Raw genomic sequence first — 26,858 nt, 5'->3', positions numbered from 1 at the left:
GATAAATGTTGTACACCAACTCCTTTCGTTAGGTTAACTGACGACTGTGGCGAAAGGGAGGCCATCCGCCCACAAAGTTGAAATAAAATAAAATTTGACAAATCTACATCTACATCCATACTCCGCAAGTCACCTGATGGTGTGTGGCGGAGGGTATTTTGAGTACCTCTATCGGTTCTCCCTTCTATTCCAGTCTCGTATTGTTCGTTCAAAGAAATATTGTCGGTATGCCTCTGTGTGGGCTCTAATCTCTCTGATTTTATCCTCATGGTCTCTTCGTGAGATATACGTAGGAGGGAGCAATATACTGCTTGACTCCTCGGTGAAGGTATGTTCTCGAAACTTCAATACAAGCCCGTACCGAGCTACTGAGCGTCTCTCCTGCAGAGTCTTCCACTGGAGTTTATCTATCATCTCCGTAGCGCTTTCGCGATTACTAAATGATCCTGTAACGAAGCGCGCAGCTCTCCGTTGGATCTTCTCTATCTCTTCTATCAACCATATCTGGTACGGATCCAACCCACACTGGTGAGCAATATTCAAGCAGGGGGCGAACAAGTGTACTGTAACCTACTTCCTTTGTTTTCGGATTGCATTTGCTTAGGATTCTTCGAATGAATCTCAGTCTGGCATCCGCTTTACCGACGATCAACTTTATATGATCATTCCATTTTAAATCACTCCTAATGCCTACTCCCAGATAATTTATGGAATTAACTGCTTCCAGTTGCTGACCTGCTATATTGTAACTAAATGATAAAGGATCTTTCTTTCTATGTATTCGCAGCACATTACACTTGTCTACATTGAGATTCAATTGCCATTCCCTGCACCATGCGTCAATTCGTTGCAGATCCTCCTGCATTTCAGTGCAATTTTCCATTGTTACAACCTCTCGATATACCACAGCATCATCCGCAAAAAGCCTCAGTGAACTTCCGATGTTATCCAAAAGGTCATTTATGTATATTGTGAATAGCAACGGTCCTACGACACTCCCCTGCTGCACACCTGAAATCACTCTTACTTCCGAAGACTTTTCTCCATTGAGAATGAATCATGATACTAGTGGACACTACGATGGCCCGAACGCTAGGAAAGAGCGAGAATGTTTAGCTGGTGTTCTGTCTGTGAGACCGGTTCCTGTCAGATCACCGAAGTTAAGCGCTGTCGGGCTGGGCTAGCACTTGGATAGGTGACCACCTGGTCTGCCGAGCGCTGTTGGCAAGCAGGGTGCACTCAGCCCTTGTGAGGCAAACTGAGGAGCTACTTGATTGAGAAGTAGCGGCTCCGGTCTCGTAAACTGGCATACGGCCGGCAGAGCGGTGTGCTGACCACATGCCCCTCCATATCCGCATCCAGTGACGCCTGTGGGCTGAGGATGACACGGCGGCCGGTCGGTACCGTTGGGCCTTCATGGCCTGTTCGGGAGGAGTTTAGTTTAGTTTTTTAGTTCTGTCTGTGATTGTTTTTATGGGTATTTTAGAAAAGAGTGCATGGTGATAAACTATAATAGTGTATGAAACTTCGTGGCAGTTTAATACTATATGCCGGACTGATACTCGAATTCGGGGCCTTTGCATTTAACATGGAGTGTTGCTTACGTCATGGTACAAACCTTTTTATACATATAATTCTTGGCCGACCGGGGTGGCCGAGCGGTTCTAGGCGCTTCAGTCTGGAACCGCGAGACCGCTACGGTCGCAGGTTCGAATCCTGTCTCGGGCATGGATGTGTGTGATGTCCTTAGGTTAGTTAGGTTTAAGTAGTTCTAAGTTCTCGGGGACTGATGACCTCAGATGTTAAGTCCCATAGTGCTCAGAGCCATTTGAACCATATAATTTTTGCCCTTTTCGTGTCTTGCAAGTGTACTGAGTTTGGCTGTGTCGTCTAGGAGATTGGGAGATTGTAATGAGTATGTGTACAGTGTAATGGTATGTTAGAGTTGTTAATGATTATGATGAAGTTGCCAGTACGTGGGCCACTCGTCTCGAATAGCAAAAAGTGGATCGCCGTCTGCATAACACATAGTTCGTCCTCATCTGAAGGACAGCTCACCATCAATCAACAGCGTCACAACTCCTGCCTCCATAAGATAGTGCAGATAGGTTTACCATTTGATCCCGGACTTAGGTGTAAGATCCAGTGTTCAGGAACTGTACGCCACTACCTCCCCTCCTCCTGCTGGCCAAGTATTGGGGTGAAAATGTTTCACCAACAGATATAACCAGCGTTAGCGACCTAAGGCTTACTCAATTTTGAACCCACACCCCAAAACATAGAAGGCACGTGGAACCACGGTACACTTTTGGACGCTACTGCGCATCACCCCACCATTCACCTAACACTAGAATGGCAGCATGTCAGCTAACGAGAGAGATTGGTGGAAAAGCGACAGAGCGGTTAGAGACGAGACAGTGAACGAGGAGGTCGGCTTACCACGATGGATCTGGAGTTGAGGAAGTCCTCGGCGGGCTGGTAGGCGAGAGACGGGCGCAGGCGGTGGTTGATGCGGTCGATCTCGGCCATGATGACGGAGGGCCTGGTGCGCGTCGAGAAGGTGGGCGCCGACACCGCCGTCAGCCGCATGTGCCCCGCGTACGGGATGATGTGGTGGTACGTCTGGCCCTGCGCCACCACACCGCTGTACGCTAACCGCCGCCGACACCGCACCCTGCGACCTGCGGCCTACGTCACCCAGCAGCTCGCTTGGTCCTTAACCGGGAATTTTGTTTAGCAATTCATTTTCTTTGGCCTAGCACAGCCGGAGGTTGAGGAACCAAAACGCCAACGCCTCCTCCGGTACAGCATGTATAAATTATTTTATTTTCTCATTATGCCGCACATCTTCGGAATTCCCCCGATCTCCCACCTATTCTTATTAAGTAACCAGTCTTTCAGGTGGTTTCATACTGCTCCGCATCTTATCTTGTGATATACTTTTCATCACTGCATACACCTAACACACTCACGAGGTGCAAACTTTGTACACTTTTAGCAATCTATCAGGACAACATAACGTCCAAGTTGTTGTTGTTGTGGTCTTCAGTCCTGAGACTGATTTGATGCAGCTCTCCATGCTACTCTATCCTGTGCAAGCTTCTTCATCTCTGAGTAACTACTGCAACCTACACCCTTCTGAATCTGCTTAGTGTATTCATCTGTTGGTCCCCCTCTACCATTTTTACCCTCCACGCTGCCCTCCAATACTACATTGGTGATCCCTTGATGCCTCAGAACATGTCTTACCAACCGATCCCTTCTTCTTGTCAAGTTGTGCCACAAACTCCTCTTCTCCACAATTCTGTTCAATACCTCCTCATTAGTTATGTGATCTACCCATCTAATCTTCAGCATTCTTCTGTAGCACCACATTTCGAAAGCTTCTGTTCTCTTCTGGTCCAAACTATTTATCGTCCACGTTCCACTTCCATACATGGCTATACTCCATAGAAATACTTTCAGAAACGACTTCCTGACACTTAAATCTATACTCGATGTTAACAAATTTCTCCTCTTCAGAAACGCTTTCCTTGCCATAGCCAGTCTACATTTTACATCCTCTCTACTTCGACTATCATCAGTTATTTTGCTCACCAAAAAGCAAAACTCCGTTACCACTTTAAGTGTCTCATTTCCTAATCTAATTCCCTCAGCATCACCCGAGTTAACACGACTACATTCCATGATCCTCGTTTTGCTTTTGTTGATGATCATCTTATACCCTCCTTTCAAGACACTGTCCATTCCGTTCAACTGCTTTTCCAAGTTCTTTGCTGTCTCTCACAGAATTACAATGTCATCGGCGAACCTCAAAGTTTTTATTTCTTCTCCATAGATTTTAATACCTACTCCGAATTTTTCTTTCGTTTCCTTTACTGCTTGCACACTATAGAGATTGAATAACATCTGGGAGAGGCTACAACCGTGTCTCACTCCCTTCCCAACCACTGCTTCCCTTTCGTGCCCCTAGGTTTCTGTACAAATTGTAAATAGCCTTTCGCTCCCTGTATTTTACCCCTGCCAACTTTAGAACTTGAAAGAGAGTATTGCAGTCAACATTGTCAAAAGCTGTCTCTAAGTATACAAATTGCTAGGAACGTAGGTTTGCCTTTCCTTAATCTTTCTTCTAAGATAAGACGTAAGGTCAGTATTGCCTCACGTGTTCTAATATTTCTACGGAATCCAAACGGATCTTCCCCGAGGTCGGCTTCTACAAGTTTTTCCATTCGTCTGTAAAGAATTCGCGCTAGAACGTCCAAGTAGTAAGGCGAGTTACTTAGGCGACGTCGAGAAAATCACAACAGAAATTTTACGCGTCATTGATGTGCTGGTGCGTAGCGACCCTGAGCACGAGATGGTAGCGGTCATGCCTTTATCTTTGAAGCCCCGCAATTTTTTTCAACACTAGTCATATTATGTTACACATATCACATTTGGAAGGTAATATGATGAAAAGACATATGTTATTGCATGAAATTTTATTGAATTTCCAATGTTGTCTGGTTGTCTGCTAATTTTTATTATCGCAACAAATATTATATTAGTAACCATTGACAAGTAAACGACCAAACGTATAAAGTTTTCCTGAAAATGTGCGCCTGTCGTGATTTCAGAAATTCCTTCGATGTGTAATTGGGTGAGGTACCGAGGACTGCTTTGCACCTGGACGCTTCGATCTGCGAGGCACGGGTTTCAAGGACGAGAGACAGGTATGGAGCCGGCCGTTGTGACCGAGCGTTTCTAGGCGCTTCAGTCCGGAACCGCGTTGCTGCTACAGTCGCAGATTCGAATCCTGCCTCGGACATGGATGTGTGTGTCTAGGGGACTGATCACCTCAGATGTTAAGGCCCATAGTGCTCAGAGCCGTTTGAATCATCTGGACAGGCTTGGAAAGCCCAATTCAAACATCGATAAATAAAGGTATAAGTAACTTTTTTCGATACTATAAAGAGTTACAAACGGAAAAATGTGAAGATAATGTACGATTAATCGTCGGATGCGCTTTTGACGTTAGAAGGTGCAGAATGCTTTTTTTCTTACATACATAGAAAAAAAAATTAAAACGGCGTTTACTACAGCGAACGAATGCAATTTTCCCAAATGCACACGAAATCTCCAGAGTTTCCTCGAAGAAACAAAGCAATTTGGATGCAACCACAAGAAACGCAACATTTTCGTAAATATCGGTGCCGAAAATTGGCGATGCACTATTGAATATATTTTAATAATATCTTCACGATAAACAATTTCTCGTTCGTTATCAATAAAACATGAACAAGTCTGAAGGCGCCTAATAAAGCTTTGAAATTGGCTATAGAAATGAAAGTCGCATAATACTTGTTGTAATAACAAAAATTAGTGACAAAATTTTAAACATGGCTGAAGCAGCAACTGTTGAAAATCTTCACGGTAAATGATAACAGCCAAACAGTTGAAGGACAAAGAGTTATTGAAATCCTGACCACAGTTTCGGTATATCTAAATAGACCTTCATCATAAGCAAAAATACACTAAAATCACATCCTGCAGTGGAGATACATAAAACAATCGTGCCAAAGGCGTCATCGGTAGTTAAAATATCACCTCGATTTGTACAGCATAATTATGAACACTGGCTAAGTACTGATGATATGCCGTGTTCGCATCGACCTTCTATTCATAATTATGCAGTACAAATGGACGTGATAAACTACTGACGACGCCTTTGGCAAGATTGTTTTATGTATCTCCACTGCAGGATGTGATTTTAGTGTATTTTTGCTTCTGATGAAGGTATATTTAGCTATACTGAAACCGTGGTCAGGATTTCAATAAATCTTTATCCTGCAACTGTTTGGCACTTATCATTTACCGTGAAAAATTAAAAAACAGCGAAATAACATTGGAAATTCAATAGAAGTTCATGGAAATACACGTGTCGTTTCATCATATTACCTTTCTAATGTAATAAGTACGAAATAACATGGCTAGTATTGAGAAACGTATAAATTAAATGAAGAACATGAGCGGGATTCGATCCAGCGATCCATCTGTTACAGTGTTCGAGCGCCCACCAGTGAAGCGTAAAACTTCTCTCGCGAATACTACTTGCAGATTATTTTCTCCTAATGGACTAGTAAACGAGCACAAAGTTTAAAGTAAATAAGTGATCCGAACTCCCCTTATAAGTAATTTATTACCCACATTTCAAATTTGTGTCTGACATTTCTGCTTTTCTTTCCAGTGATTTATCATTGTCTAAGCACATGTTCCACTAACTTGTCCATATCCTGGTAAGTGGTTTTCCATAGAGTTTTCTCTCCTTCTTGTACACCTCTAGTTTATGTGTAATATAAACACATGATTTTGAAAATCCTTCTATAATAAGACATTTCAAATGCATTCTATTTTCCTTGTTACGTCTTCCCTATTTCACTTTCATTCAATCTATTGTACCAGATGTACAGTTTCAGAAACGTTTTCTTCATTTACGAGGAAACATTCGATACGAGTACAGCTGTTCCGTTCACATTTCACTCTGCTTTTGATGTCAAAGTTGCTTCACCCATCTACTCATATCATGCTTCCCCTATATCATATTTCTTTTACACTACTGTCATCAATATCACGTAGCAAATGAAAATTTGTGCAGGCAGGAAGCAGTCTCGTTTACCAATTAAACCATTTGGGTATGTCTACAGGACTGACTCCAATGATACGGTGATCCTGAACCCAAATCTATTTTCTGGTTTTCCAAACTGGCTCTAGTTTTTCAGGTATAAGCTTTTATCCAGAAAATCTTTACGTTTTGTTGTTCTCCATATCTGTAGACAGCTGTTCCACAAAACACGGAGCTATTTTTTTATTTCTAATGTTAGTTTTTTGTGACTTTTCTCTCTAATATCATAGTAGTTGATATTACATTTTGCTTAGATTTTTAACATGTTTTTATATTTTCCGCTTCTGTTTTTACAGGGGCAGGAGTTCTCCGTCTCCGTAGATAGCTGCTCCACAAAATCTAGAGCTATTTTTTATTTTTAATGTTAGTTTTCTTTGTCTTTTCTCCATAATATAATGTAAGTGTAATAATATTTTGCTTAGATTTTTAATCGTGTTTTTATTTCTTCCGTTTCTGTTTTCACGGGGGACAACAGTTCTTCGCTAACAAGTTCTTCACTAACAGGTTGTTTAAATTATCCCGATGAGTTCTATTATATTTGTGACGCATATATTCTTCAAAATAACAGGAAGAATAGCGCTGAGTTGTTAACCGATTATGTCTTGCAAACCTCGCAAGCTGCTCCTAAAAGTACTGTGGAGTGCCTAAGACAGTGGACAAATGGTGAAAGCAAATGTTTCACTTTTGAAGGAAAGAGAGCCAAGAAACCAACGCGATGATTGTCATTTTTGTTACTGAATTTAAATGGCTTCAGCAGATACAAAGAAGTGGAAAGTCAGAAACATGACCTGTGCCATAAACGTAAATGTTCCTGTAACTGCAAAAAATTCCATCGTCAAATATCGAAGACTTGGGCGGTGTCAGTAGCAGTGGATTTGAATTAGAAGTAAATGCTGTAACACCCTAGGAAGTTCTTCCAGGGAGAATTCAGCAGTCAGATATTAGACCTCAGTCTGTCTAAGAAACTATCTTAACTGTTGGCATTTAGGTTAAAAGAAAACAAGTATTCGAAGACAGAAGCTAAGATTATAGTTTACCGGTGTGGAGAAAATTAGTTTTTTCCACACTTAAGTGAACTTGTGTACTGCGAAAATAACGCTTAAGTACTTATCAAAATGGGTTTACCGGAGTATCGATAGGATTCGAAGCTTTTGCATATAGATCCTCGAGACGCTTGCATTGTGAGCTATTACATAACGGCAACTGCTACGCATGTATTCCAATTGCTCTTTCAACATAACTACATGAGGAATATGAAACTGTCGGGATGGTCCTGCAGATACTTTGTTGCCGTCAGCACAAGTGGTCTTTTTGTGTTGATATGAAGACGGTCATTTTCGTGCTTGTGCAGCTATGTGGCTATACAGAGAACGCATGTCTCATATACATGTGGATTTAGTAGAGCTTGGTGAAAAGTAACATGGCCTGCAAGCGAAAACGTAGCAGTTGATGTAGCAAACATCAGAAATGAACTTTTGGTTGACAGAAAATAAAAAATTTCCCGCGATTGCACATTAAACTGTTTCTAATGGAGAAACTGGTGAAGCAACTGGATAGAAATGGAAATACTATCATATATATCTGCAGATCCTTTCCTGGCCTCAGTAATGAAAAACTTAAAACGGGATCTTCGAATGTCTTCAAATTCTCATGTTCATCAATAATTGAGATTTTACGACGGTAATGAAAGACATGAAGCATGTGCCAGGAACAGTTTTGTCTCTGTTGTAAGGAATTTCTTGGGCAACTGTAAAGTGCACAACTATGAAGAATTGACCCACAACATATTTACAAACTATCTCCACTTTCTCCACAGCCACTTACAAAGACTTCCAGTAAAATCTTCGCGATTTCGGTGAGGAACAGTGAAAGAGGTCCCATGGGGATACCAAAGTGATGGATGAAAGACATCAGGCTAGATGGGACAGGTATACTAAAGTGGACTACTGTTTAAGCCTGCAACACAGCTCTCTTGGTAATCCACATAAGAGAAAATCAGACAGATAGAGATTTCTAATGCAATAATTGTGCACCTAATGATATATGTAGGCTCCAGTTTTATTGTGAGGTTCCATACATTGAGTTTATAATGACATGGTAACACATGCACGCTATTTTTAGTAGTGATTTTTTCCTATAGTATTTTTCGGTCTCATTTACTTTTTTTTTTATAAAATGTACTGTGTTTCAAATACTAGAGCCAACCAAGCAAAACCGAAGAGATAGTTGGATTCAGCATCACCATTAGAAGTATGAACTACAACAGGCAGCTATGTACTACCTGAGGTGCAGAAAAAGACCTAACACGATTTTCGAGTCTCAGCATATACAGACAATATCTGGTCTTTCGTCTCATCAAAGAAAAATATTTTGTTATCTAGAACTAAACTACGCACTCCCGCCGACGAAAAAAACCCGATGTTCAGCTGTTGATTCATCAGTTCTTATGGCTGACAGCGAATATTAGCTGAAAAGAATTCTCGAGAGCTGATAGTCTAGAGCTATGAGTTGAGCAATATCGAAGGAAAATAGGAATGAAATTTGTCAGTTACTTTATGGTTTCAGTCGTTTTCATTTCTTTTGGGTCTTTCTATGTATAAAAAAATAAAAAAAATGGACCATTATTTCTTCTTACGTTTCTATCACAGTCCACTGAGTACTGATTTCAGATAAAACGCGTCTCCAGATTCTTAACCACCAGTGCACAGATACAGCCAGTTTTTCCAAATTTAATATTATACAAACACCATGCCTAGAGAGATGTTCCTTTCTTGTCATTCATTTTCCAGTTTATTCGTAAAATAGTAGAGTGTGCTTATGGACGTACTGAAAACTTTTCAACGCGGTTCCGCAGTTACTTACCACTGCCAAAGATTCAAATTTTACTGTTTACTGTCGTTCGATAACTATGGTCATTTCAGTTTTTCAGCGAATTGATGAATTTCCGTTCTTCTCTTATATTTAAAATAGCAATATTGCGTTACACATGCCTTATTTGAGAGGCAGATTTAATTCCTGTCCTTATATGTCTTGAAGACAGCTTCGAATAAACTTTTTGTTGAAATTCTAAGGAACCAAACGTTCAGCCGCGAGGAATGACAGAGGCCGCAGGGCGCGATTCTAATTTTAATCAGTAATGTATCTACAGATATTCGGCTGTTTGTCTATTTTAATAGACTTTTCAAACATATAAATTCAGTTTTTTAGCGACACAGTATTATGAATACAGACAAAAACACTGAACTGAAAAGTGAAAATTTTGGTATTTGTTAATTTTTAAAAATTTAGCGACAGCCTTCTTTGTCGTTCTGTAATATTATGAAGGCTGTGGTGTTTCATGAGCATCTACAGCCGAATATCTGCGAGACTTTGACTTATCTAATACATCCTCGTACAACAGAAACAAAAGCCTTTACTTGTATATGTGTAAATGCAAAGTTAGTTGAAAAGATGCACAGATCAGAAGAAAGTTATTAAATATTAGAAGCTTCATTAATGAGAAACTGAACCATTAGGGTCTGTATGTACTAAGTAAAGCAAAACAGTGTAATTTTAAATATTACCTAAAACGATGATTTTTTGAGTAATTGTGAGAAGCTGTTTGATTTTGTTGCATATTGTTAATAGAGTGGTAATTTTGGATGAGTCATTTATCATGTGAGACGGGAAATTCTGCTCTAGTCTCTTGGCACCATCTGGCAGTCTAAATATTCCCGAGCGTTTAAATCGGGCAGGACTGTTTGCCGCTCAGCGCGGGCGAGTGTCTGGCGATTTGCCCCAATAAACGCTCCGGAAGATTGCAGCCGAGTTAATGGTTAGCTTCATACCGTGTTATTCTCAGCATTCACAAGCGAGCTAGTCCCCAGCAGCGGAACACTCCACGGGGTGCCTCTGTTAACACACAAGACAATCGTTGTTTATCAGAACGCCACTATGTGAAACGCTTAGGAGGGAACCACGGACAACATTAGGATGAAAGGAAAAGTGGATTTGATTACACATTGGGAGGTACTGTGTTACGAAATAGTCTAATACTACAAGCGACGAAGAACTTTTGAGTTGGCTCATCCAAATTAAGCTTTTACGGTCGGTACAGACTTCACACGAAAGTTCCGGGCTAAAAGGCCGTGATCGATGTATAAAACTTTCTCCCAACGTTTCATCTCCGACTGCAGGAGATATCTTCAGAGGTAAGGCGGCGAACTGCAACCAGGACTTGAGAGAACGTCGAATATATGGGCAGTGTAGAGGGCACCACATTCCAACAAGTGACGTCGGCTACAAAATTATCTCTTGTAATGCCAACACACTCGATTTAAAGTAATCGCTCGTCATTCTTACGGTGCAACGTTGACATCCAAATTTTTTCTCATTTAACAATTTCCTATTTTCTGTTGTTCCACCACCGCCGATTTATCCCTACAAGAGGAATTACGGCCTGGGACGTACGGGTAAATCGGCAGTAGCGGAACATGTTTACTAAGTTGGTGATCATGAAATAAAATTCAGTGAGACATACGTCATATCGAAAACATCGCATTATCATGCGCGCATGTATAGAGACACTATTGAGGTTTATAAACACCGTAATAATTTTAACGGAAAAGAAGAAGGCATTGCACCGTAAGAATGACAATCGATTAGTTTTAGTAGAGGACGTTGGCATTACCACAGATAATCTCGTAGCCAACGTCATATGATGGACAGTTGTGCCTTCTGCACTGCCCATGCATTCAGCGCTACCAGGCTCTGGTTGCAGTTCGCCGCTTTATCTCTGAAGATGTTTGCTGCAGTCGAGGATGAAACGTTAGGAGGAAGTTTTATATATTGACCACGGCCATTACCCCGGAAGTTTCAGGTGAAGTTTTGAGTCGGCGTTCTATAGCGTGGCTTATTCGTTGAAACTGTGCCACGCGATTTTATCGATTGGATTTCATTTGTTACTTCGTCAACCCCTTCCATCTACAAATCTACAGAGCCAAACTCCAAGACGTTATGTGATGATCTCCACTGTGAAGACTGGTTTGATTCAGTCCTCTTCATCTCTGCACAACTACTAAAAACTACATCCTTGTCTCCCTTTTCAATTTTTCTACATCTTAAGCCATATTCTGTAAATCACTGTGAAGTTCGTGGCTGAGAGTACTTCCCATTGTAGAAAATATTAGAGTTTCTTCCAGTTCCACTCAGGTATGGATCACAGAAATAACGCCTCCCTGTGTGCAGTGGTTAGTCTAATGTTGTCTTCACATTCCCTGCGGGAACGACACTTGAGGACACTTAATACTAGTTCTTCAAATTTGGTGTGTAGGCTTTAGCAGGATATCATATAATGCAAGCATGTTGGCATCCATCTTCAAGCATCTGCCAGTTCAGGTTTTCAGCGTTTTCGTGACGCTCTCCGGGAACGAAACGAAGCCGTGATCATTCGTATTGTCATTCGTTGTATACATTCAGTATCTGGTGTTAGTCCCATTTCGTATAGGTCCCACACACCTGAGCAGCATTCTAGAATGTCCTGCGTGAATGCTGTATAAGCCGTTTCCTTTGTAGAATGAGTGCGTTTTTCCAGTACCCTACCAGTCAACCGTTGTTTGCCGCTAGATTTAACTGGTACCGAGCCTATGCGATCATTCCATTCTAGTAATGGACTTCCACTCCGCACATTTCGCTCCATTACCAAGTTGAATATGTATTTCTTGACGCGTCAGGGTGCGGTAATCAAGCTGTGCTCTATCCTCCCCAGTTTGACGTAGTGCCTTTTCACGATCTACCCACCTAATCTTCAGAAGTCTGTTATACCTCGTTTCGAAAGATTCTATTCTTTTCCTATAGGTGCTGTTCATCGTCCACGTTTCACTTCCACAAAACACCATACTCACATTCACATAAGACTTTCTAACACTTAAATTTATATTAGCTGTTAGTAAATTTCTCTTTTTCAGTGACGCTTTTCTTGTTGTGACCAGCCTCCATTTTATATCCTCCTTACTTCTACCCTCGGCAGTTATTTTGGTATCCAAATAGTCAGACTTGTCTACTACCCTTTGGTTCCACAATTCGTAATCTAATTCCATCTGCATCATCTGATTTAATTCGACTAACTCAATTGCCATAAGTCTGCTTTTGTTGGTGTTCATTTTATAATCTCTCTATGCTTAACATCCTTCTGATGTTCCAGGCTCTTTGCCGTCTCCAGAATTTTAAATACCATACTAAATACAGAACCATCCAGCCCATACTGCCAGGGTGGTCTGCAGTGGAGTACTTAAGAGACCCGGCTGACAGCTTCATTACTACAATGCCTGCCTATCATTTTAAAAAAATAGCACTAGAGAATCAGATCATTCGAACACCTAGACAGATTGTTTTCATTTACACAGGGCTAAAGGCCTTCTCGTGTGCTAATTCTCTAAATGTAGTCAACAAAATTATACGAAAACGGGGTCAGCATTTTCCGCAGATTCGTCTTTACGTTTCCCAAACAACTCCGTTACACAGTTACATAAGTTATACTAAGCTGTTACAGTCAGCCGGCCGGAGTGGCCGTGCGGTTCTAGGCGCTGCAGTCTGGAACCGCGAGACCGCTACGGTCGCAAGTTCGAATCCTGCCTCGGACATGGATGTGTGTAATGTCCTTAGGTTAGTTAGGTTTAAGTAGTTCTAAGTTCTAGGGGACTGATGACCTCAGAAGTTGAGTCCCATAGTGCTCAGAGCCATTTCAACCATTTGTTACGGTCATAGCAGCGCATCACCGAATTAGTTCGATGTCTGCTAACACGTCTACCTCATAATGACTCTAAACAGTGGATTAGTTCTCCAGGATTTGTCACACTGTTGTATTGCATGTTTTTTTTTCCACTGGATTCCTACCGCACAGTTCTTAGTCTCCTATTCGTCTTCCACACTGCTGTATTAAGTGCTGGTCCTATTACATATCGTTGGTAACATTACCCCTAAATGTGTAGCCCTCTCACTACCATTGGGAAGTATGTGTTCCACGATACGTTATCACAGACCCAATGGGAATTTGCTGCACGTTTGCGTCACAAGATAAGTTATCAGAGAACCAGCTGGTTTTGCTGCTCTTTGTTGCTGTGTATCAAAGCCCCATTAGTAATGAGAAGCTTGCTAATGCTTTGCAGAATTCTTATAGTTGCACTTTGCACCTGTGAGAGTTGTGCTGTTTTCAAGTTTCTTTGTCAATATACTATTCCCCTCCGCTCCGTATTGTAGCATCAAATTTGTTCTCGCCTGCAAGTAGGCAACCAAATAAACAGATTTGTATAGCGCCTTTCCAGACACTTGGTGTTAATGAATTGCACGCACGTACTGAGGTTTGCCGCGTCACACACGGTGGCCGTATATGAGCTACAAACTTGGAGGGATGCTCTGCCAACTGATGTGTGTCTGTTTCTGTAAGTCTTGCAGTTTTTGTGCAATCATCTGAAAACCGGGAGATACCTATAAATATCCATGTATGTCCCACCCCTCCCCGCGTTGAAAAACGAAATGACGGGAAATTTTTTTCATCGTGTTGTTTCTGACTACAAAATTAATTAAAATAACCATAGATTAATGCCTTTCATTGAAAAAAATGGTAGTGAAAGAGATAAACAATTCTCCAGAGCTCATCACTAATCGTGCAATCTGATTGAATTGGGAGCCTTTTTGTTATGAACATTATCTCTGAACCTGCAGCTAAAGAGTGCTGCAATTAATTAGGCCCTTCGCCAAATGGAAATACTGTGTGAGTCGTTCGATATTTCATTACGGTGTTTTACCACAGATAACAGCTTCGTCAGCGACCATTCAATTAATAGTGCTGACTGTGATGAATCCTTTATCTGTATTGAGAAATAGCGATTTTACTAAGCTTTCTTGGCGTGCGAACGGTGTTACTTTGACTTGAGGTCGAATGAGAATAGACATATTCATCCATGAGGATGAAATCAATATCCAGATCGCCACTTTAATATTGAACGTATGTCTCCACTTTCATGATATAATAATATTCCCCTACCTTTGAGTCTGTTTTCAAGATACTAAGTGGTTTCTTGTTTGGATCATGACACCCTCATATATCATGATTCGTCGCTCTCAATCACAACATTTCACATGCTACTCCAGGAGTTGACTATGTAGTGACGCTTTTGGTCCTTTGTACGCCTCTACAATCTCCACCAAGCACACTTGCAACTATTCACCTGGTGACAGCTGCTGTTTTTATTCATGAAATCGCTATTTTTCCTGTCCCCATTGAACTCAGAGTGGTTGTCACACACGTTGACCCGCTTTAGTAATGATTCCCAGCACGTGTAATCAATTGACGCAGCAGTAACACCTTACAATCGATTACTTCCACCTTTAAAAGTATTCCTGGATCGTGCTATAAAGCAGAGACTTGCTGTTGCATTAACCGATAGAATTAATCATTTGTTTTAACAATAATCTGACGGATGTTAAATACTTGTTAGTCGTAGCAGTTATCTCTGACAGTTTACTCAGATCATCGGCTTAAACTCCACATGTGCTTCTAACTCGAGACTAGTAAATAAATATCGTTTCTTGTTTGGCAAGTTGAAGGTTCAATGTCCAGTAGGTTATAGGCTTATCTGGGCCACTGCACATAATTAATATCATTGGGAACTGTTTGAGAATGTGAAAAATGTGACGCCAAGTTGTACATTGACGCTAAATCGCAAGTATGTCGATAACAGGTTAAATTTTGCCATAACACAGAACGACGCGTGGCTGAAAGAGCAGAAAATGTGTATCTCTGCAGAGCTGAAGCCCGACTGTAAATGAACTTCACGTTAATGACGGTAAAAGATGAACGACTAATATGGTGTTCAGTAGCCGTCATTGAACGTCTTTATGTCAATCTTTATAATCTTACTCTTTTCTTATAAGCATTACAAGTAAAAAAAAAAAAGAGTTTAATATTTCACTGAAAAATCTGTTTCAGATTTTCTTAATGATTCTGTTATACGTATGTTTCATTATTCCTTGTCGCTTTTCGCTTCTCAGTAAACAGCTTGGTCACACCTTAGGGAACTGTCATATTTTATATTTGTGCAGTAGGAATTCGATCCACGTTCAGATCCTGACACTTAACTCAATCGGCCGGCCGAAGTGGCCGTGCGGTTAAAGGCGCTGCAGTCTGGAACCGCAAGATCGCTACGGTCGCAGGTTCGAATCCTGCCTCGGGCATGGATGTTTGTGATGTCCTTAGGTTAGTTAGGTTTAACTAGTTCTAAGTTCTAGGGGCCTAATGACCTCAGCAGTTGAGTCCCATAGTGCTCAGAGAGCCACTTAACTCAATCTTCCTGTATGTAAACATGCCCTTTCGTGTTTGGGATCCAGATTCCAAGCAAAAACGTAAGCCTTGAATGGTTCGTTTGGAGAGAATACGACCGATTTCCTTCCACAATCGAAGCTCCATCTCTAAAGACCTTCTCATCGACTGAAAGGTCTTTTTTCAAACTGCAGGTCTCTCCTACAACTCTCTGAATGTGCCAGTTTTCACATAATAGACAAGAGACGCAATTGCACCTCGAATTGGATCCTTTGGTAGTGCCACTGCTAGTCACAGATAAGTGTTGTAGTGATTAGAATCTTGCATGGTCAGTCCAAAGTGAATTTGGCGCATAGAACACGGAAGAAACGTACCACTATCAAATCTGTCCTGATTATTTCTTTTCCTGTGATACATTACGGAGAGTATGTTGAGTGCAGGTCGGGTAGAGAAGGAAAGAAATTATCCGAAGGGACTATTGCAGGAATAGGTTCACAGTTAGTGCGCATTACTGAATTTAAGGTCAAATGTTAATTGCTTCCATTAAGTTATAACTAGTAGGCTCTGTCATATAATGAAATTTTTGCGAAATAAAATAACTTTTACTGTATGTTCTTCTGGGTAGTCTGCGAGACATTTCATATTGAAGTAACATATATATTGGTTACAGTACCACGGCAGTGACACTGCCTGTTTGAAACACAAGAGCTAGTAAGACGGGGCCTACTAGTTTTTATGCGTCACATGGATAGTACATGAATACTTCAAGACTGTTTCGCATAATTCTTAAATTAATTATGTAGATCGATGAACTATAGCTAAATCTTTAAACTATCCAATTACTCTGCAGGTTATGTAGCTCATAATTAGTTATGCACATTTCCAGCAAACTATCAACTTTGTAAAGTGAAATTCAACATAATTTGATACTAAAGAATCAAAGAATTATTAGGTAAACGCATTTACTTTATTATGCACAGTATCTGAAAGGCGGATCTGCCATAGGATTAAACACACGCTGTTTGTTAGGGCTGCGAGTGCCCTGACTGACGTTATGCTCCATACCATGCATGTATCTATGCATACCTGTATTTGCTAACGTAATTTAGTTGTGCTATTGCATGGAGACTTCGGTGATGCGCCGAAACGTTGGGACATTTTACATCCTGATGATAGCCATCGGCGATAGTGGCCGGAACATTTTACACCATCGATTCCTGAGAATCGTGTGTGATATTTAAAACCGTTCCGCGAAATGGAATCGGTATTCCAATTGAGTTGGATTGAGCGTATTAATTCTGGAATCGTTAAGGTCATGGTGGAAGGACGCAGACGAGTTTCCGCTATATTATTAGGAGGCAGAAAAGGTGGAACTACCTAATACTTTATTACAGAAATGCGTCACACTGCAGAAAAGATTTCATTGTCACTGATGCTGCGCTTCATCTGGATGATATGTTTGCCATTCTTCCAGCCATTTTCTTTTGTTTATGAAGTTCGTTATACTCATATTTGCTATTCGATCTATATGTTGTTTGTATATTGTTTTATGTATTATTTCAGAAATACTCTGAAATTTTAATTCCGTTTGAAATATTCGTTTCCTTTGGTATCCATTAAACCTCAGACAGTTACTTATCTCGATTTCATGTCACTAGTTATTATTCCTTTGTCGTCTTTTTTATCCTTAAAATTCAGTTTTCACTCTCATACAGTGAATCTGATAACGCCATTACTTTATAAACTTTCAGTACGGCTTTTCTATAAATAAATCTGCCTGAAGACTGTTAAATTTGCATTGGGCCCTATGTACGAGTGAATGGGCATCCCTAATTTGTCCTACCAGTCGGTCAGTAAATCGAAACAATCTTTTACTAATGGTACACAGAGACGTCAGTATTTGTATTATGTAGCCAATGCTCGTAACCTTTATGTATTAAGAAATGCTGAAGCAAGCATGGCTTTCCTAAGCGGGTCAAGTACTTTCTCCGGCAATATTCGAGACTCCTAGATAAGCGGTGTCTAGTGATATACCACATGTTAATGTGTGCAATGAAACATTTGTCAAAAGAGTCAGGATAGGAATTGAATATCATTTTAAGAGCTGCTGGACACCTAGTAGTTTCACCTACTTTACCGCGTAAACATAGGACAAAAGGGTGGAAAATTCACAATGTCGTCTTTGGCTTTAAATTAATCATATTTCGCCCTTTTTATGAAAACGTTCCACTGCAAACTTCAGCAACATCATATTCTTATGACCCAAGAATAACATAGTTTCACTTTTACAATCTTAGACGGAAAATGTTATGAGCGGCGTCTGTAGTGGAAAATAATATCTCTCTAACGTACCATCATAGGTCGTGAACACTGTTCCGAAATTCTGGATTAAATACGTAATATTAATGGTGTCTGTTTTACGTGTGTGCATCGGTAACAGTGGGCGATACTTCGGTATTGGATTCTTCATATAAAAATAAGAGAAAAACTCGTGTCATCGTTGTTCATAGATTCCAAGTTTGAGAGTGTATGCATAGTACAAATTGAAGGAACTATTTAATATGCATATTGTTTCACAGGGTGCCATAAGTCAGGAAACGGATGCTCCATTACTGACAGGTGTTATGTAAGCCATCGACTTAAGACAATGCCACAGAAAGACGTTCATGGTTTTGAATAAACTGAGGCTTGATGTCAAACAATTGACCGCCTTCTCCTGTACACTGACTAGCAAAATGTGCATTACCAATGTTAAGGGGCGCCATCATGAACGAAGACAACCACACGATTGTCATGTAACGTGTGGGTATGGGTTGTAATATGCGCCAGCGCCACAGACTTTACTTAGATTTTAAGTGCAAAGCTAGAGACTGCCGTCGCCATTAAGACGAAGGCAAGCATTGGCTGAGACTTTAGGCAAACTCTCGGAACTGCAAGGAATCTGGGATAGTTCCCTTTGTTGGTAGCCTTAGAGGGCTGAGGGGATTTTTCTCAAATCTGAGACAATGTGGCACTCACATAAAGGGTGTCTCCCCCAAGACCGTCGGGCAAATTTCCTCTGGTGTTTCAGCAGATATTTGCGGCTTCGTTTTTGTATTATGTAGCTGCAGTCAGCCCAAACAAATAGCGCACATCACGTCTTTCATGCGATACCAGAGTCGACGGAAAGTGTCGGTTCGTTTCCCATTACAAACAAAATGATTTTTAAAGTGGAAGTTTACATCCCCATTCGATAGAGCGGCCCAGATTAGTGCGATGTTCGTTTTGTCGACATGTGTTAACAGGGACAGTAAAATCGAACAATAACCAGGACTCTAGCAGCTATAACACTGCTGTGGTCCGCCCTAACTGCTATCGCCAAGCATGCAGCGCTACTGAGTCGTTGCTGGATTGCTGTTTATTCTTCTTGTTTTGCTGTATCTGTTAATATATATCGATAAAACAAATATCGCAGTAGACAAAACTGCGAGCATTCTGTTGGATGGGGACGTAAAATTCAGCTTTAAAATAATTTTGTTTGTAATGCGAAACAAACCGATGCTTTATGTAGACACTGGGCATCATCTAAAGCACGTGACCACCATTAATAACGGGACCATTGCTTTTCACAATATATATAAATGACTTAGTAGATAGTGTCGGAAGTTCCATGCGGCTTTTCGCGGATGATGCTGTAGTATACAGAGAAGTTGCTGCATTAGAAAATTGTAGCGAAGTACAGGAAGATCTGCAGCGGATAGGCACTTGGTGCAGGGAGTGGCAACTGACCCTTAACATAGACAAATGTAATGTATTGCGAATACATAGAAAGAAGGATCCTTTATTGTATGATTATATGATAGCGGAACAAACACTGGTAGCAGTTACTTCTGTAAAATATCTGGGAGTATGCGTACGGAACGATTTGAAGTGGAATGATCATATAAAACTAATTGTTGGTAAGGCGGGTACCAGGTTGAGATTCATAGGGAGAGTGCTTAGAAAATGTAGTCCATCAACAAAGGAGGTGGCTTACAAAACACTCGTTCGACCTATACTTGAGTATTGCTCATCAGTGTGGGATCCGTACCAGGTCGGGTTGACGGAGGAGATAGAGAAGATCCAAAGAAGAGCGGCGCGTTTCGTCACAGGGTTATTTGGTAACGTTACAGAGATGTTTAGCAAACTCAAGTGGCAGACTCTGCAAGAGAGGCGCTCTGCATCGCGGTGTAGCTTGCTCGCCAGGTTTCGAGAGGGTGCGTTTCTGGATGAGGTATCGAATATATTGCTTCCCCCTACTTATACTTCCCGAGGAGATCACGAATGTAAAATTAGAGAGATTAGAGCGCGCACGGAGGCTTTCAGACAGTCGTTCTTCCCGCGAACCATACGCGACTGGAACAGGAAAGGGAGGTAATGACAGTGGCACGTAAAGTGCCCTCCGCCACACACCGTTGGGTGGCTTGCGGAGAATCAATGTAGATGTAGATGTAGATGTAGAGCTGACTACACAGTGCAAAAACGAAATTACAAATATCTGCCGAAACACCACAGAAAATGCTCCTGACGGCTCTTAGGAGAGACACATCCTGTACGCCCGGTATATTTCTTAATTTATTGGTCCGAAGGAACCTGCTTATGGACATTTACTGTATTATAAAGAAACACACTATATATTTCCCTTTTTAATTTTCCATGAGGAATCCGATCACTGCTTACTTCGTAGCATTACATGTCCCCGTCTGTCTGACAGGAGTGCACACAGCCAAATAGCGGCTCCAAGGTAAAAACAACCGACAACGGCCGGGAGAGCCGTGTACTGACCCCATGCCACTCCCACCGCATCCCGTGACGCCATTGGCAGAGGATGACATGGCGGTCGGTCGGCCCGATTGTCCCATGGGGGACAGAAACAGGAGCTTTGCTTGCGGCTTTGCGTTTGTCAGAAAACAGTGTGTAACGTGTAACGAAACGGAACTGAAACTATGCTAACAGATCCTGAAGGCCACGTGATGCTAACCGACCACCATGTCTCCCTACTATATTGGAATTGGGCGAAGTATGGAATAGAGAACTTCAGCTACGTGGCCAATCTATGTGGTCTGCGATGTGCGAGAGGGAAGGTGACTAAACTTCGTTTAGCTTGGCGGAATTTGCCGAAGATGAGTGATACCACCTCGCCTTATGATACTGCCGTGTGCTTGTACTCAGTGTGAACGGCTAGGCAGCATTCACTCAGATGTGCAAAGTTTGTGAAGTTGCATTGTATACAGGCGCGATGAACTTTCTTTACTAACTACTATATTTCACACTGCATTGTGACGTACAGAGGGTGAACAAAAATATGGGAACGCCGCGACAAATGCGTGCTTGAACATAAATCCAGAAGCTAGCCGAGCCCTCTGGTTGCGCTGTTGTATTTGACCACGAACGGCACCTCTGCAATGTCTCCAATACGTTGTAAGTGTCAGTCGTCATCGTAACAAAGTTCTGTGTAGTTTTCAGTGCATTATATCGGCCGCGCGGGATTAGCCGAGCGGTCTCATGCGCTGCAGTCATGGACTATGCGGCTGATCCCGGCGGAGGTTCGAGTTCTCCCTCGGGAATGGGTGTGTGTGTTTGTCTCTAGGATAATTTAGCTTAAGTACTGTGTACGCTTAGGGACTGATGACCTTAGCAGTTAAGTCCATCCCATGGTACAGTGTTTGTTGCCCAATGGTGATGCTATGTCCCAAGATAACAGGGTCGCCGTTTTCACAGCTCACATCACCCAACACTGCTTTTGAGAGCTCGAGGATGAATTGTCCATTCTCCCTGGTCACCACAGTCACCAGATGTGGTATACTTTGGAGAGGAGGGTGCGTCATCGCTATCCACCTCCATCGTCGTTACCTAAACTTGCCACTATTTTGCAGGAAGAGCGGTGTAAGGTTCCCTTGAAAACCATACAGGACCTGTATTTATCCACGTGGAGACTGGAATGTGTTTCGAATGCCAACTGATCTCCTACACCGTATCAGGCATGGCATTGTGTTCTGTTTCTGGTGTTTCCACATTTTTGTCCACTCCCTGTAGGTTTCCATAGCTGGATGGGAGGTCGACTTGCTTGTCGGGCCACGCTCGGCTAGTACTCGTCCACACAAAGTCGAGTGTGGAACTTCTGTCCCAGCCACGTGAAAAGCAGCTGGTGAAGGAGAGGAGAGTAGAATTTTATGGGAGAGTCACTTATTTCAGTCTACATCTACATCTACATGATTACTCTGCAATTCACATTTAAGTGCTTGGCAGAGGGTTCATCGAACCACAATCATGCTATCTCTCTACCATTCCACTCCCGAACAGCGCGCGGGAAAAACGAACACCTAAACATTTCTGTTCGAGCTCTGATTTCTCTTATTTTATTTTGATGATCGTTCCTACCTATGTAGGTCGGGCTCAACAAAATATTTTCGCATTCGGAAGAGAAAGTTGGTGACTGAAATTTCGTAAATAGATCTCGCCGCGACGAAAAACGTCTTTGCTTTAATGACTTCCATCTCAACTCGCGTATCATATCTGCCACACTCTCTCCCCTATTACGTGATAATACAAAACGAGCTGCCCTTTTTTGCACCCTTTCGATGTCCTCCGTCAATCCCACCTGGTAAGGATCCCACACCGCGCAGCAATATTCTAACAGAGGACGAACGAGTGTAGTGTAAGCTGTCTCTTTAGTGGACTTGTTGCATCTTCTAAGTGTCCTGCCAATGAAACGCAACATTTGGCTCGCCTTCCCCACAATATTATCTAGGTGGTCTTTCCAACTGAAGTTGTTCGTAATTTTAACACCCAGGTACTTAGCTGAATTGACAGCCTTGAGAATTGTACTATCGAGTAATCGAATTCCAACGGATTTCTTTTGGAACTCGTGTGGATCACCTCACACTTTTCGTTATTTAGCGTCAACCGCCACCTGCCATACCATACAGCAATATTTTCTAAATCGCTTTGCAACTGATACTGGTCTTCGGACTAGACTATAAATTACAGCATCATCCGCGAAAAACCTAAGAGAACTGCTCAGATTGTCACCCAGTTCATTTATATAGATCAGGAACAGCAGAGGTCCCAGGACGCTTCCCTGGGGAACACCGGATATCACTTAAGTTTTACTCGACGGTTTGCCGTCTATTACTACGAACTGCGACCTTCCTGACAGGAAATCACGAATCCAGTCGCACAACTGAGACGTTACCCCATAGGCCCGCAGCTTGATTAGAAGTCGCTTGTGAGGCACGGTGTCAAAAGCTTTCCGGAAATCTAGAAATACGGAATCAACTTGAGATCCCCTGTCGATAGCGGCCATTACGTCGTGCGGATAAAGAGCTAGCTGCGTTGCACAAGAACGATGTTTTCTGAAACATCATACATCTACATCTACATTTATACTCCGCAAGCCACCCAACGGTGTGTGACGGAGGGCACTTTACGTGCCACTGTCGTTACCTCCCTTTCCTGTTCCAGTCGCGTATGGTTCGCGGGAAGAACGACTGTCTGAAAGCCTCCGTGCGCGCTCGAATCTCTCTGATTTTACATTCGTGATCTGCTCGGGAGGTATAGGTAGGGGGAAGCAATATATTCGATACCTCATCCAGAAACGCACCCTCTCGAAACCTGGACAGCAAGCTACACCGCGATGCAGAGCGCCTCTCTTGCAGAGTCTGCCACTTGAGTTTGCTAAGCATCTCTGTAACGTTACCAAATAACCCTGTGACGAAACGCGCTGCTCTTCTTTGGATCTTCTCTATCTCCTCCGTTAACCCGATCTGGTACGGATCCCACACTGATGAGCAATACTCAAGTATAGGTCGAACGAGTGTTTTGTAAGCCACCTCCTTTGTTGATGGGCTACATTTTCTAAGGACTCTCCCAATGAATCTCAACCTGGTATCCGCCTTACTAACAATTAATTTTATATGATCATTCCACTTCAAATCGTTCCGCACGCATATTCCCAGATATTTTACAGAAGTAGCTGCTACCAGTGTTTGTTCCGCTGTCATATAATCATACAATAAAGGATCCTTCTTTCTATGTATTCGCAATACATTACATTTGTCTATGCTAAGGGTCAGTTGCCACTCCCTGCACCAAGTGCCTATCCGCTGCAGATCTTTCTGTATTTCGCTACAATTTTCTAATGCTGCAACTTCTCTGTATACTACAGCATCATCCGCGAAAAGCCGCATGGAACTTCCGACACTATCTACTAGGTCATTTATATATATTGTGAAAAGCAATGGTCCCATAACACTCCCCTGTGGCACGCCAGAGGTTACTTTAACGTCTGTAGACGTCTCTCCATTGATAACAACATGCTGTGTTCTGTTTGCATGCTGATTACGTATCAATAGATCGTTCCCTTCGAGGTGATTCATAATGTTTGAATACAGTATATGCTCCAAAACCCTACTGCAAACCGACGTCAATAATATAGGTCCAGAAGCCTTTTGGGCATTACCTCTTGTAAGACCCCAAGACCTTGTGAGATCCAGGCGGAAGTGTAGCGTATGGTGACGTCAGTGTAGAATGTCGTGACTTCCTCACAGCAGATCCGCCTTCCATAGCTGCAGCAGCAAGAGGCGCGCGCCGGCACTCACCTTTCCGTATCCCGGATACAGATGGGCAGGTTCGTACTGCAGGGCGCAGGTCCCGGGCCGGGCAAGGATAAAACAGAGGTGAGCGAGAATAGAGGAGAAAGACACAGCACACACACAGGCGGGGGCGGCAGCAGGCTCGCGCTGCAGCGGGTGACGACGAGCGCCCGACCGGCCGCAGCTCCATCTAGCCTCCTCTTCTCGCCGCTCAACACTTCTCTACTTCTCTCCTAACTTAGTCACGCGGGTTAGAGGGAGTACAAAACGTTAATCAGTCTAAACACTGCTAGTAACTAATCTCTTTGGCACAACTGCTGTATTAGAACGGTTAATTTGCAATCTCGCGGAGTAATAAAAAAAAGGTACGAATCTAGAGGTTTGTGCCATTCGTTCGTAAATCGCGATGACCGGCGCGTCACTGGAGGGAATAGGGTAAAAGAAGCGGGAGAGAGAGGCAAAGGCAGTCTGGACACGTCGATAGGCGCAAGCGAGGAGAGGGGGAAAGGTGTTTTTCTTACAAAGCACCGAGTTGCTTCTGTCTCGCCGATTGCTAACAGTATTATACACATCTGCAGTGGTGCAAGTTTCAGTGAAAGTCTTCCGATTGTGCAAGCGCGCCTTGGTGTAAAATGTTCCAGCGTTTCGGCCACTATCGCCGATGGCCATCATCAGGATGTAAAATGTTCCAACGTTTCGGCCACCTGCCGGCGGGGCTGAAACGTTGGAAAATTTTACCCTCCTGATGATGACCGGGCGCAGCATGGCCGAAACGTTGGAACATTTTACACCCTGATGGTGACCACCTGCAATAGTGGCCGAAACGTTGGAACATTTTACACCGTGACGCGTTCACCCATGCGGCGGACATTATATGGAAAATGCGAAAAATCAGGAAAGGGGTAGAGTGTTTCAAAAGATCAAGTTTTAACCCTGTAGGGTGATTTTTTGTAAGGCTGTCATTATGTAGGTTTGACTAGTCTCCTTTTGCAGGTACTATATAAGCGTTTCGATGTTATGGCAAACCCAATTCGATAGGGGACTGGCTAAAATCTCCAGAAGATGCCAAGGTGTTAGTTGCACAATTATGCGATTCTCGTAGCTCGGAGATTATGAGGTTATGATGTAGCACAAGGCGAGGCTGGACAAAGGTGACTTTTTAGTTAACTGGGTAGGAGGTATGCATTTGGGGGGGGGGGGCTTGCAAGACGTAACGAAGAGGACAGGTGTGGGGACAGGGGTGTGGATGTGAGGCGCCGGTCGTCGGCGTGGCGACCTGGAGCCTAGACGCGGTAGGAGAAGTGGCGGTAGGTGGTGCCGCCGGGCAGCCGGCCCGAGGTGGAGGAGGAGTAGGAGGAGTGGTAGGAGCCCGGGTAGTCGCTGCTGCGCGACGACCTCTCGGTGCTGTAGCTGTAGGAGCCGGGGCCCGAGCCGGTCGAGCGCTCCACGCGCTCCACGGCCGAGCTGTACGAGCGCTTGGGCCGGCCGTCGTCGTCGAGGCGGCGCTGCTCGCTCGTCTGCGTGTACGAGTACGAGTACTGCTCCTCGGCTCGCCGCGGCCGGTCGGGGGCGTCCAGCACCACGTAATGGCGCGGCACCGTCGACGTGTACGTGGGCGTCTGCCGCACCGACAACAGCAACACATCACGCTCGCTCGCCGTCACCTCGCTGGCAGCGCGCCGCCGCAGCCGCGCAAGCGCGTCGGGCCTCGAGAGCGGGGGGCCGTGCGGGCAGCCGGAGCGCGACCAACTCAAGCTTGTGCTGGGCGATACCCGTGCTTGCAGAGTAATTAAAAAATACAACAAACACCAACTTATGCGCCTCTGTCACTCTCCTCTTCGCAGGAAAAGTACCGTGCAATGAAATGAAATGATCGTATGGCATCGTTGGCCGGGAGACCCCATGCAGGGTGTTAGGCCGCCGAAATTGCAAGTCCTTTTTAGCTGACGCCACTTCGGCGACTTGCGAGTCAATGATGATGAAAGACACACAACACCCAGTCATCTCGAGGCAGAGAAAATTCCTGACACCGCCGGGAATCGAATCCGGGACCCCGTGCGCGGGAATCGAGAACGCTACCGCAAGACCACGAGCTGCGGACTACCGTGCAATGTGGAACAGAGACACCTTGAGCAAAGTGCACGTTTGCTCAGTATCGGGAGATGATGCAGAGATGTAGTGGAGACATTTAGTTTCGGTGGATGGTTTAGAGAGTTGAAAAATGTGCTGAAGAGATTCAGTATTGGCGAATGGTGTAAAGAAAAGTGTGCTCAAGAGGTTCAGAATC

The 26,858-nt window shown here is 43.1% G+C and overlaps 1 protein-coding gene across 7 annotated transcripts in view; it reads right to left on the bottom strand.

Annotated features, from left to right (window-relative positions):
• LOC124802487 (eukaryotic translation initiation factor 4 gamma-like) overlaps nucleotides 1-26,858 on the bottom strand; it is a 117,740-nt gene that overhangs the window by 43,248 nt on the left and 47,634 nt on the right. For 3 of the 7 annotated variants that reach the window (XM_047263301.1, XM_047263327.1, XM_047263318.1), the window contains exons 2-4: nucleotides 24,578-24,613; nucleotides 10,489-10,552; nucleotides 2,440-2,628 (exon numbers count right to left, since the gene is read on the bottom strand). In XM_047263301.1, the coding sequence (XP_047119257.1) occupies nucleotides 2,440-2,628; nucleotides 10,489-10,552; nucleotides 24,578-24,613 (289 nt within the window). The remainder of the gene's footprint in view (nucleotides 1-2,439; nucleotides 2,629-10,488; nucleotides 10,553-24,577; nucleotides 24,614-26,858) is intronic. The other 4 variants (XM_047263310.1, XM_047263336.1, XM_047263345.1 and 1 more) reach the window with 4 other exon arrangements.

The sequence above is a fragment of the Schistocerca piceifrons genome, chromosome 1 (assembly GCF_021461385.2).
Source record: "Schistocerca piceifrons isolate TAMUIC-IGC-003096 chromosome 1, iqSchPice1.1, whole genome shotgun sequence".
NCBI classification, from domain to species: domain Eukaryota; kingdom Metazoa; phylum Arthropoda; class Insecta; order Orthoptera; family Acrididae; genus Schistocerca; species Schistocerca piceifrons.
The sequence above is the reverse complement of the archived record's forward strand: the minus strand, read 5'-3'. Positions and strand labels throughout refer to the sequence as shown.